Genomic DNA, 13,591 nt, shown 5'->3' on the forward strand with positions numbered 1-13,591 from the left:
ATCTAGTGGGGGCCTAGAGTAAAAAGGAACGTCGAAATTGACGAGCAGACAGCCAGATGGCGTCAAATTGAAATGTCTGCACACGGTAGCTGAGGCCATACGATTATTATCGTTATTATTATTATTATTATTATTATTATTATTATTATTATTATTATTATTATTATTATTATTATTATCTCATGATGTATTCACATAACAAAAATCTATTTATATAAATCATAAATCAAATTCCCAGAAGAAAACAGTAATTTAATTTCATTGATTGCAAATGTTAAAAACAGTTGACTAGGCCTTTTCAGTCGTGAAATTACCAGCGTTTTGCCGAAATGTAGCAGTGGGCTCATCAGTCGGATTGGAACACCTTTCCAAGGCGCTGGCAGCTAGTGCACCGTTCAGACATTGCTACAAGCCTCCTATGTAGGACAATGCAGCAACAGTGCACTAGGAGAAGCAAGTGCCTCGACTTGTATAAATGCGTGCCTTTGGCCTACCATACCATTAATCAAAATAATGCTATAGGGAGATGAGTATTATGGTTACAGTACTACATAACGAGGTTATGCTAGAAACTAGGCTAGAATCAAATAACACATCCTCAGTGGTCTGTCTCTTGGATCTGAGGTTTGTTCATTTGATCCCGGCCGAGGACATTGGATTTTAACAGGAGATAGATCCCGGGCATGCATGGAAATGTTTTAATTCACACAAAAGTGGATATTGCTAAAAGACCTGAACTTTTATATTTAAACATTTCCCTGTGTTCCGTAAGATAATGCTGACATCACAAAACACGTATTAGGCCCACGGAACTTGTTTATGGTAAAGTCTGTTAGAGAAGAAATATGAAATAAAATTGCTTTCCGAGAAATTGTTGAAAACGTTGGGTAAAAATGCTACCACACAACACTTTGCACGGATATAAACAGTTAATTTATCAGTAAAGCTAGTATCCCATTGAATTTATTCTTTATTCACTATGTACGATCACATTAAGTCTCTTCAAACAGGTGATATTTAAACAAAATGGCGGTCATTAGACGGGCATGCTGTTGAGTAAACTAAACGAGTGTCAGAAATTGATGGAGAAAATGGAAGGAGGGTTAAACTAGATACTAAAGTTAAACAGATTTAATTTATACCAGGTTGCTATCTTTTTGAAAAGTAAGTATATGGCGCATATGTTTCTTAACACAATAACAGAGAGAAACAAGAGAACGTGCCATGGATAAATACTACACAGACGGTGTATGTTTTCATTTAAAGACACAATCATGCAGAACCGTAGAGAGACTATTTACAGATTAATATCACTGATAATTTTGGAGAGACGTGGGAGTTTGTTAGGTTTAGAATAACGTGATGGTCCTAGTTGAAGGTCTTCCCCTGGGACTAGTATATCTTGTATTACGGCTGGTACTTCAGCTGGTCCCTGTGGTATCTTCTCTGTCCTCGGGGTTCTGGGTACATCAAATGTGACTGACAGGCAACTTGATCTGTCAGATCTCTTAGAATGACATGTAGAAAATCTTCAGACAGACTAAGTGGAGACACAAGAGTTGAACTCGTTTATGGCGTTTTGAAGATCCACCCTGAATGTAGCTTCGCAAGGTAGTGGTTAAATCCTAATTGTTGAATAACAATACCAAATTGTTGTGTTCCAGGAATGTGATAGGATTCATTTACTACCATGCTGCTGCTTGTCTAGTTTACAGACTGCATAATCATAGTATCAATAAGCAAGTAAGACTGAAATTCCTAAACCCTGTAAAGGATTATTATACTGTATATTTTGTTACATAATTTCTAAAGGATTTGTTTATGTTAAGTCCCTTCTTTGTAAAATTGTTTGTTTTGTTACTGTTAATATTGTATGTTGTTATACTCTCAATGGCTGAACGGTCAGCGCACTGGCCTTCGGTTCAAAGGGTCCCGGGTTCGATTCCCGGCCGGGTCGGGGATTTTAACCTTAATTGGTTAATTCCAATGGCACGGGGGCTGGGTGTATGTGTTGTCTTCATCATATTTCATCCTCATCACGATGCGCAGCTCGCCTATAGGCATCAAAAACCCACACCTGGTGAGCCAAACCCGTCCTGGGATAACCCGGCACTAAAAGCCATACGACATTTCATTTCATTATAAAATGATATACTTCACACCTGTATCTGATGCATAAATGTCCTGAACTAACTCGCATACAAGCTTTGACTAGCTGAAGAATCTGTTGACCCATGGGGGGCTTTAAAATTTTGTATTTCACACCTGAAAAGTTCTTAAGGCGCATAAAGAGTTTTTACTCAATGATACATGGGAAGTAGGCCAATTGGTACCAAAATCTCGTATTCACCGTCAGAGTTACACAGGAGGTTTTAGACCAGTAACGACATGTTAAATGGACAAGAAACAAGTATAAATAAGTAAATGTCAATGCGGAAGAAGGGAAGTAGAATTGGAACATGTACACGAAAGATGAACACAATGACAGGCTCAGTAAAGAGACGAGAACAAACATGAAAACACAGGAAGATAAAGACAATCTTCTCGCACTGTTGTAGTCACAGACAGGCCTCCCACTTATCAATTTCAATTTTTACTCACCTCTTTCTTTTTAGTTCACAACAGCTTCATTTCTGCTCTCTAATTTCATTAGAACAGGGGAGGGAAGCAGACTTATAAAGGTGGTATTTCTTGAAAAATCTTTAATATTGATCTAGAAAGCATTTAAACTAGCAAGAAAAGATGTTGAGGGGCTTAAGTAGTGGTGGAGGAAAAAAAAAAAGCACAAGCACACAAGAAAAACACACACATATTTAATGGAAGGGAAACAAACAAATGCATTAATAAACATCGAAGACAAAAGTTCAGGTTGAAGACACAAAAAAAGAAACAAATGGCTGATGAGGGCAGAGGGAGAATCAGCATCTTGCTGACATTTTTTTATTCTTTTTTTGCACTGTCACATGTGTGAAGATAAGTGTTTTGCTAAATTTAATTTCAGTTTGGCCCATGTGATCAGTAGCTTCTTCAGAATCAAATATCGTATTCATTTATTGCTGAAAATATTTTGGTCTTTCCACGACAATGATGTAATGCAGCTTCTGAGAACTCCAGTAAGCACTCCACAGACTAGTTGATACACAGTGCATAACAGTCTTCTTTGTACACCAGCTTATTGCAACGAAATAACGGTTAAACTTTTGTATACAATTATTGTGATGTATTTTATTACCAATATCGTAATAGATACATTAATAAACAATTTAAATAATAAACAGATACGTGATCTTACAATTTAACACAAATACAAGCAATGTACCATAACCGGGCGTTTCATCGTGCAACAATCTTGTTTGTACATTTGCAGAAGAAATTAAAATTTCACTCAACAACACTTATTTCCTTGGATTTAATACCCCGATGAGTATCCTCTGGCCTTGAGAACTGCCTTGTACCTTCGCTGCATGGAATGAACCAGTTTTTCACATCTTTCTGGATCGGTTTTACCCCTTCTTCGTCAACTGTACTTCTTAACTGCTCAAATGATTGAAGTTTCCTTGCATGAACCCTTATTTTTAGGTCGACCAACAAAATTTCTGTGGGTTTCAAGTCAGGGGATTGGGCAGGAGTTCGCAGTTGCGGTGGTAAGTTCTATATCAGCCACTGTTTGCAAATATTAGCTGTGTGCTTGGGGTCATTGTCTTTCTGAACGATGTAGCGAGACCCCAACCCCATTTTTACTGCACTCTGTTTGACATTGGTCTTTAAAATGTTTAAATAACCTCATCTGTCCATGATGCCATTGATGATTCCAATATTTTCCACTTCACAAGACGACATTCACCCCCAAACCAAAATGATCCACCTCCATGTTTTGCGGTGGCTGGGGTATTTGCAGGTTTATTGGCTGTATTTACTTGTCTTCATACATAAATGTTTCCATCCGAACCGTATAGAGATTTTTGGTCTCATCTGACCAAATAACGTTGTTCCAGAACGTACAATCCTTGTTTTCACACTCTCTGCAAAAATCCACTTTGGCTTTTCGATTGTCTTAGTAACAAACTGCCTTTTCCGTAGCCATCTACTGTGATAATCATATTTCCATAATACCCTACAAATTGTTTGACGACATTTTATTCTTCGTACTTCCTTCCAGCATTACGTGGATCTTAGGTGCACTTAATTGTGGATTCTGTTTTAATTGTTTCACAATATAACGTTCGTCTCTCCTATTCGGTATATTTTCTTTTGCTTTTCTTGGGAAATTATTTGTGGTTCCTCTATATATGAATTTGTCCAACACATAGTGTATTGTGAAATGCGGTTTATTTACTTTGCGTCCAATTTCAGGCAAAGAATACCCTTGCGATCCAAGAGATAAAATTACAATTTTTAGTTCGTCACTTAATTCTGTTATTTTACCTATTATGTAGCTCACGGTCTCCCGGGTTCGATTCCCGGCCGGGTCGGGGATTTTAATCGTCTCTGATTAATTCTTCTAGCCCGGGGACTGGGTGTTTGTGTTTGTCCCAACACTTTCCTCTTCATATTCACACAACACACTACACTACCAACCTCCACAGAAACACGCAATAGTGATTACATCCCTTCATATAGGGTTGGCGTCAGGAAGGGCATCCGGCCGTAAAACAGGGCTAAATCCACATGTGCGTCACAGTTTGCACCCGCGATCACACAGGTGTGGGATAAGCGGTAGAAAAAGAAGAAAGAAGAATGTAGCTCACGGTCTGGTGTACAAACTGCGAAAGTATACACACTAGCACAGCACAGATACACACCAGCTAACTAGGAGTGTTCCCGAGCAAATACGAGGTAGTGAACGTGTACAAACAAGACTGTTGCAAGCAAGTAGGCCACTTCACAACATATTTCACTCCTATTCTTTAAAAATGATGTACCGAGACTTTTGATCGCTAACATCAAGTTCTCAACACCTTGTGCAATAACTTATCCAAGTCTCGTGCATTGGTTATGTACTATTTAGAAATTATAAAGACATTATATCTATTAAAAGGGGTGTACAAACAAGACTGTTATGCACTGTATATATACACCACTGCAGCAGGTCATGATTGTGTTTTGTTCTTAGTGACTTAGTTCACTTCCTACAGGCTGTTGCCAGTTTACTCAGCTTCTGAAGCACTCCATTGGTCTGTGCAAGTCTTGGCTAGTGACAAAACCCATTACCGTAAACCGGGGTTACTTTGTGACAGGTGCGCGCCAAATAATAATTTCATATTTCGCGGGATAGGCATCGATGGTCTGACAATGAACACTATATGTTTTCACACCTCAATAATGCTGCTACCTGTGTATACAATGATAATGTCATAAGTGTTGGACTGTTGGCAACAGAGAGCCTTTTGGTGTATTGTACTGAGCACGTGATTTTGTGAATAGCGGGAAACTTTTGTCGGCGACAGAAAACATTGAGGTACACACATCAAAGTTCATGGAAATCTTAATTTCTTGTTTCCTGATAAAAATGTGCGATTCTCGTGTCACTTTGAGCTTTCTTTCATTTATTTATGTTAAAATAAAATAAAGAGGAGAAGTTTAAGGGATAACTTTGTGACAACAATGACTCTGCCACAAAGTAAGCCCAGTGTTCTAAAATTGCCTTTTTTTTAGTAATGTGGAGTCTGAAAACGATGTTCGACTATACTGAAACAAGAATATCCATCTCTTGTTAAGATCTAATTGAGAACTAGTTGAACACGGTCTGAATAATCTACGTTCTTGATACAGGAAATGTTGTATTTGCCCTGTAAGCCAGGAGGAAGTGCTGAAGCACATGTATAACAGGGCAATGGATGTAGAAGGTGATGCTGTAAGTTTCATTGAGCACCTGAATATCAAAAGAGGTAAGGTAACAAATAATGCCTAAAGAAAGGGGAGATGCATAGATGTGCCATCTGAAAGAGGTATGACAGCTTCAGATTTTGACACTGTAGATGAGATTCCTAGCTGTAGTTGCACCGATGGGAACTGTCCCTCAAGAACACTAAACACACCCGAAGCGAGAATTCAAGTAAAAATGACAATGATGACATCTGTACCGACTCAAAAGACAACTCATTGCATGAAGAATTTAATTCTGACTCTGAAGAACTTCCTATTTGTGAAAATCGTATCTTGGAATCCGATGATAAGATTGTTGAGACACGTTTAACTGTACTGTCCAGGAATCGTAACAAAAGTATACAATCAAGGTGCAGTTGTCAGTGCTATGGATAGCACTGTGAAGTGGGCGGATATCAAGGTGCATTTGTCAGTGCTATGGATAGCACCGTGAAGTGGGCGGATATCAAGGATGAAATATAGTATGCAGATGACAAAATATGGTGTAAAATTAGTCCAACCGTACAAAGGAGAAAACTTGAAATCTATGACATTCCAGAACTCATAAAACACAGCGAAAAGTAAACAGTTTGTAAACTATCTCTTGAATGATGCAGATATTTCAAATGGTTATATCTGAGGGTTTAAAAAATATACAGTGTGTTGTATTATCATGGTTATGAAAGAAATTCTTTTATATTTAGCCAGAGTCTTAAGTAACGACTTAATGGGGGTAACTTTGTGACATCTGCACCAAACGTGGAAATACAATGGTAACATTGTGACAAGTTCTTCTTGAAATATTAAGTGATAAAATGTAAATACACATTTAAAAATTATTTCAAAACATAAATATAGGATGGAAGCATACGACAATATAGAAAAACCTTAATACATAATTATATTATTCTGATTATATTGAAGAAATCGTCAAAACTGTCACAAAGTAACCCCAGTTTACGGTAGTCTGACATGTCAAGAGGTGCGTAGCATACAGTGTTACCTTGGATATTCATGCTTATAATTCTTTATTTTAATGATTTAGTATATGGAGCTGTATATATTGTTACATGCCCTCTGTGGGAGCCTCTGCTTGTATTGTGCTTTTTAAATGGTTCTATTCCTGATATATCACGAAGACACTAGAGCATCATCATCAGGTATATAAAAGCAGGCTCGCCACAAACAGGTTGTCATTGAGTAGTGTTGGGAGAGGGGTATTGTGTAGTATTTGAGTTGGTGCTGGGTTGTGTTATTGTCTTGCTGACTGATATGTGAGAGTAATTCATTATGTGGAGCAGTCACGTGAGTTGATTGTGGAAGTTATCAGTCTAGTCTGGAAACTAGCCATGTGAACAGTAGTCAAGCATTGTTAGTCTTCAGTAGAGCCCGGATTTCCATGCAAATTCATGTTTTTAAATAAGCTAGTTACACTTCTCAAACTTTGCAAATATTCGTTTTACGGCTTAACAATTCCAAATAACCGTTCTTTTTCCGTGTATGTTTGCATGTTTTGGCATTTTTCAGAGAAAATTCATGCATAATGCATATTTGGAAGATTTTGGATTTAATACTGCATATTTGGACATTTAATATTGCATAATATGATTTTTATTCTGACTTTGATGCATATATATTGTTAACTTGCATCATAGTGCATTTTCTGAATGTTAGCTTGCCGAATTTGGGACAATTTTTCACGTTGTAGGCTACAGTATGTCTATTACTGAGAGACGGAGAGAATGTATTCCTGGCATCCTATGTGACAACCATAGTTAGTAGCCTACATACGGTACAGGTCCTACAGTATAATGCAATTAACCAAACACTTTCTTATCTGTTGCTTGAGTAAACAATGACGTAAGTCAGAAGGCCCCACGTCGAAATCTAATTCTTAGGATTAAGGTTTTACAGTTGTACATTGCTATAAATTGAACCGTAAATTGTGCATTAATCATTGACGGCTCATTTTTCGTCTGTTAGACGAACAAAAGAAACCTTGTATCGCACTTCTGTGGCGCCGCGTTACTGGGATAGCAGCTTACAAATACTGGTTTTTCATTGAACCCTCTACCGTTGTTATCCTGGAATGTCCTACCCGGAACTCTCAATCGCCACACGTCTGTGTTATCACAGCAAGCAATCGTTACCACTTATTGAGGACATTCAAATGTGTCTGCAATCATCGCATGGAGAAGCAGCTGCCGCAGATAGAGATAAGTTGAACAAACTAATTCGTTCAAATCCTGATTTTGAATTCGTCAAGCTTATAAAAGACGTATTGTGGTGAAAATGCAAAAGACGTACAATTTGACCTCACTTTGTCCAAATGTCTTCATTGAATTATGCATCTATCACTTCTCGTGGCGTAAAAAGATAATTTTCTGTGCTTAAGTATGTGCTGAATGATAAACGGATGAGCTTAAATCAAGACAATTTGGAGAAATTAGGGTAGTTTTTGTTCATGTTTCAAAAGGAACTGAATTTTGACGGTGCATATTTTCCAGTTTATTGCGCATGTTTTGCCATATGATAGTGCATGAATGCATGCATATTTTGAGATTTGATAGTGCATGGAAATCCGGGCTCTAGTCATCAGACATGTGTTCGAACCTGTCTGCATGGAGCTGCTGAGTGAAGTGTCTGGAACATGCAAAGCAAAGTGGAAGGTGAAACTTGTCAATAAAGATTGTGGAAGGATTATCCATTCCAGGATAATACCAGCCAGCCGGGGACCTGCTGTGAGGACAAAAGACTTTGTTAATTAGCCACTAATTAGGAAGTATTGTCTCATTCATTATTAAGTATAATTGCGTGCATGAAAGCGCTCTCGCACCGATTCATCCTACATGAAATTTGTCCATTAAAATAGTAAATATTTTATTTGTAATAGCGTGTTACTTGCAAAATCTGCTTGGACTTAAATGCCAACATTTTTGCAGTTCTATGCAGCCATTGGGGTCCTCACTGGGGGAACAGGAGCACTTCTATTTGCCCTCGATCATTCAGTGAAGGCATCTGAATTGGAACTCCATCCACCCAAGAACCCTTGGAACCACAAAGGAATATTTTCATCATTAGATCATGCCAGGTATGAATGTTTTACAAGTTAATTTCTTTGTATCTCCTCAGCAGACAAAATGTGAGGTAAGATATTTCCTCTTTGCTGTTTCATATTATTGACAAACTTTTTAAAGGCTATGTTAGGAAATGTCGTGAGAGCTTTAATGTACCTACAAAAAATTTCTTTATCTTAACATATTATGGAGATTCATTTCTTCTAAATGTTTGAAATATTGTCAGCATCACAATACAAAATGATCTCTGAAGAGATGCACAGCCTACTTTTCACTTGTGAGATAAAATAATTTATTTTTGGGCTCTTGTCTTTAGACATACATGGCAACCATAGTACCTCAGTTTGGTCTGGTATGGTTTCTACCGTACAGATCTTGTGCCTTTGCTAGCTCAGGGTGAAGCGGTGAGTGTGGGTAAATGCTCTTCCCTGCACGCAGCCTTACTAGCCTTACTCCCATTACCATAGCACAGGGGTGCAGAAATCCTGGCCGCCAGGTCGCCGCAGTGACTGTGTTTTTCTACTGGCAATTAAGTTTTGGTCCCCCGAAAAAACATGTGTTCTGTTTTTGTTTTTTTTCTCCTAACCATCAGTCTGCAACAACGGCCCCACGACATATGACATGACGTCACTGATCAAGCTTAACCCAATGAACAGTACTGATGTCTATTTACGGCAGTGTTGCGCGTGGCCCACGGGAGTACTGCCGTCTATTTACATTCTCAAAGTTTGCGCCCAAACTGTACCAGCGTCTATTCACGTTTCGTGTTGAATGTTTGAAATTGTTTTGTGACATCGTACTGGCGGGTTTTTAAAACAAAGTTGGGGTATGTTTGACATGTTCAGTTGTTACGGAGTTTTCCGTGGTAGGTAGAGGTGAAAGAAGGTGCGGGTGTGAATAGGTCTCCAGCTACGAAAGCAAAATTAATTTAAAATTTAACAAGGTTATATTTTCTTTTCAAAAACAAAGAAATAACAAGCATGGCAGGTACAAAGTAGCAAATCAAAAAGGGTAGTTACAATATTTACAGGAATTGGGCTTCGCGCCCTGATTTTACACTGCTTGGGCAATCAGCTCAGTTTTACCCCAAACACGAGTTTTAACAGAGGGGCAGAAAACCCCATTCATACCTAGGAGCCCTTGCTCCAAATTACACAGAAAAGCCTCCACGAGGCATACAACACTCAATTTTCAAAAGAGCCACTCGCTCTCAAAATTTAAGCCTCTCCCAGGCCACACCAAACTCCACCTTCAAGTTGTCCTCACTGGACATAGACACAGGGGTAAAATACCCAACCTACTGAGGTCTATTAAAAAAAATGGGCAATTACATGACCTCTAAAATAACAATTTGAGAGGAGGCGATCTTGCACTCCTAATACACTTGTTTTTAAAAACCTAATCTGGCTCTAGGCCACTAATGCAAGGGCTAATCCCATACTACCGAGGTGACTTTAGAAAAGAGCAATTTGTTTTACATTAACGAAGAATAGGTTAAGAAAATAAGTTCACCTCAAGACAATGTGAGTGGGAGCTCGAGAGGGTTAGCACACTCTATCCCAATATGCAGCTTAAAAGAGAATAGAAGAAAAGATCGTTACATTTTAGGAAAAGGTTACATGGAGGAACGCTTCGCACCCGCCCCGAGAGTTAAACTGCTGAGCTAGCAAAGAAAGAATTTATTAATCGGCCATTACCTTATTGATGACCGCTGCCGAGGAAAGAGGCGCTTCCTGCCTCCTGCTATGTACTTTATACACTGAAAGATGGAACAGAAGTGGCCCGGAGACCCTAAAATCAGCAGTTTAAATACTCTCGCAGAAGGTTCTAGGCGTTAGGGGAATGAAAACACCCTCCCGCGATGATTTTATTGGTAGATCAATAAACCCCCTACACAATACTAAGAAGAAACACATAATTGGTGGAAAATTAATTCAAGAAATTCGGGATAGGCTAGATTTAAAACAAGGGGAAAGAAGGGGTTAATATTGCCAACTTAACCAAAGACTGAAAAAAAATTAGCAAAGAACAAACATTTGAAATAAAAATTTCTCCAACAAAATAGTTCTTTGACTCCGCACTAGGTTGCACTATTGTTGATCTTCAGTAGTGTCCTCTAGAAGAGAAAGTTCACACTTCTTACTTCAAGCGAAACAAAACCACATCAAAAATGACACAGTTCAAAAACTCAAAATTTTCCACGTGGTGACATCTTCTGAGAAAGTAGAGAATTAATAGCGTAGATAAAGTTCAGACTTCCTCCAGCAGAGGAGTTTCAACTGGCGCACATTTTAAATTAGCGGAGTGGAGGTGTACCGCCCGGTACACAGTAAACATTATTCCGTGTTTTATCACATCTCGTATGTTCTGTGATGAACTTCTGTCGAAGCATCTGTAGTTACTTAACCTAAATTCTTACGCAATTGTGCTAAAAATTACAACACCCGGGAACAGTTTTCTATTGTTTCCGTTGAATACATTGCATGACTATTCCTTAACAACACACATTATTTTTCTCTGGTTTCCGTAGAAACGACCACTCTCTGATAGTGACCAAATACACGTCGTAATGGCGGGATCGAATCGAAATTTATATTTATGATAGTGACAGTGATTGTATTGTGTCCGATGAGAGTGAATTCAGGGGTTAGTGATAATCTTCATATGAATGATAATGACAATAATTCAAGAAATTGTTGATCATAATATTATGAACTTCATAGTGTCAGATGTAAAGGAAAAGTCGAAGTTACATAAGTGGCAAGGCATAACCGAAGAGACTCTTTAAGTTTTCCTTGCAACTGTTTTGTTTTGTTTTGTTTATTGTTTGTACTGGAAAGGATACGGAAGTTGAACACAACAGAAAACTCGACTGTCTGCGTCAGTATCGTACCCTAAAGATATTTTGATAGGTGAAACTGTTGTAAAATAAAGTTAGTGAGTTTTAAGGGTACCAACTTTATCACATATAGAGAATAATTATATTTTTGTCAATTTTACTACTCCTTTCATTATTTTGAAAAAAATATTTTCTGCGCCACTGATTTCAATTAAATTGATGGTATAAGTTATGCACCGTAAGTGTAAATCATGTAAATTAATTAATAGATAAAAGTTAGAATTAAAATAACTTAAGAATTCAAAATTTTCAAGAAAAAACCCACTCCTAGTGGCCTGTGAGTGTTACCAAAAACTCACTGATCAAAAGGTTAAAACCCTGTCATGATCTTCTCTAAAACAAATAACTGCGAGACCAAAGAAAATAATGTTATTTCTCGGCACAGGACCATGGATGTATATCAACAAGAGAATTAGCACTAAAGATAGTGGATAGTCGATGTGCATCATGCAGTTCCATATCTGTTACAGCAACAGAGCCTTTGGTGGAAGAATTGAGAACTAATTACTTCATAGTCACATGTAGGCAAAAATACAATGAATCTGTGGGACAGTGTTACATTTCAGTGATTTTGCACGTATTCTTTGTTATTATTTATGTTTAGATAAATGCAGGGCTTTTAAGCTTATAATCATAAATGTTGTGTTTGTGCAGGCGTTAATATTGTGCTAGCCTTCGAACATGAAACGCAGTAAGAAACCCAAGTGTGATGACAAATCCAACCAGGCTAAGTTAACAAAAATCTTCATAACCCTTGTACATATCAAGCAGAAAACAAAAGGAGAAAACAAAGACACAGAAAATATGACTGGTTCCGCCATAATCAGCAGAGGAGTTCAGGCTTTCAGTAAATCAGCAAGAGAACCTGTGAATGAAGTTAACTCCGAAGTCAGAAGTGTAACATTTGTAGTAGGCCTAAAACCAGGTAAAAGAAAATTCAATGAAGTGTGGTGTAAAGAACTTCCTTGGCTATAATTTGATAAAACTACAGGAATGGCAATGTAAGTCTTCTGTATTGTTTGCAAAATTCTTCAGATCAGTCTTTGAAAGTAGTAACAGGATTTACAGGACCATTTAAACTAGAAACATTTAAGAAACATAACAAATCTTTACAACACAGAAACTGCATGGCAGCTTGCAATACATTTTTTCCAGAAACACTGCCCCTGGCCATGTGTAAAGAAACTGGATTCCAATAGGTTTGACCATTTGAAGAAGCTTTTCAGTATTGCCTATTATATTGCAAAGAATAATAAGCTAATCATAGATTTTCCTGGATTATGGAACTGAGTGAAAAATTGGGAACAGGGCTGAGAGGGAAATATGGCAATAGAACTAGTTATGAGAAACTTAATTTCTGAGTTGAAGGATGCAAGACCGAACGAGTTGGCCATGCGGTTAAGGGGGCGCAACTCTGAACTTGCATTCAGGAGATAGCGGGTTCGAACCCCACTGTCAGCAGCCCTGAAGATGGCTTCCCATTTTCACACCCTAAATTAAGGCTTCGGCCACTTCCCTCCCACTTCTAGCCATTTCCTATCCCATCGTTGCCATAAGACCTATCTTTGGTGGTGCGACATACAGCCAATTGTAAAAATAAAAAATGCAAGTTCTGTTAATTTACTACTGCATGGAGCAGCAGACAGTGGATCTGTGGAGGAAATAATTCTCCATGTAAGATTCATAAATAACTTATAAATAAATTAAATCATATCACTCACACCTTTAGGAAGTGGAAGTGCAGCTGGGT

General features: G+C 38.1%; 1 protein-coding gene across 1 annotated transcript in view; it reads left to right on the top strand.

Moving 5' to 3' along the window:
• Cyt-c1 (Cytochrome c1) overlaps positions 1-13,591 on the top strand; it is a 121,891-nt gene that overhangs the window by 18,582 nt on the left and 89,718 nt on the right. Inside the window, exon 3 of the mRNA XM_067147536.1 lies at positions 8,808-8,956. Within this exon, the coding sequence (XP_067003637.1) occupies positions 8,808-8,956 (149 nt within the window). The remainder of the gene's footprint in view (positions 1-8,807; positions 8,957-13,591) is intronic.

Source organism: Anabrus simplex, chromosome 5 (genome assembly GCF_040414725.1).
Source record: "Anabrus simplex isolate iqAnaSimp1 chromosome 5, ASM4041472v1, whole genome shotgun sequence".
Taxonomy (NCBI): domain Eukaryota; kingdom Metazoa; phylum Arthropoda; class Insecta; order Orthoptera; family Tettigoniidae; genus Anabrus; species Anabrus simplex.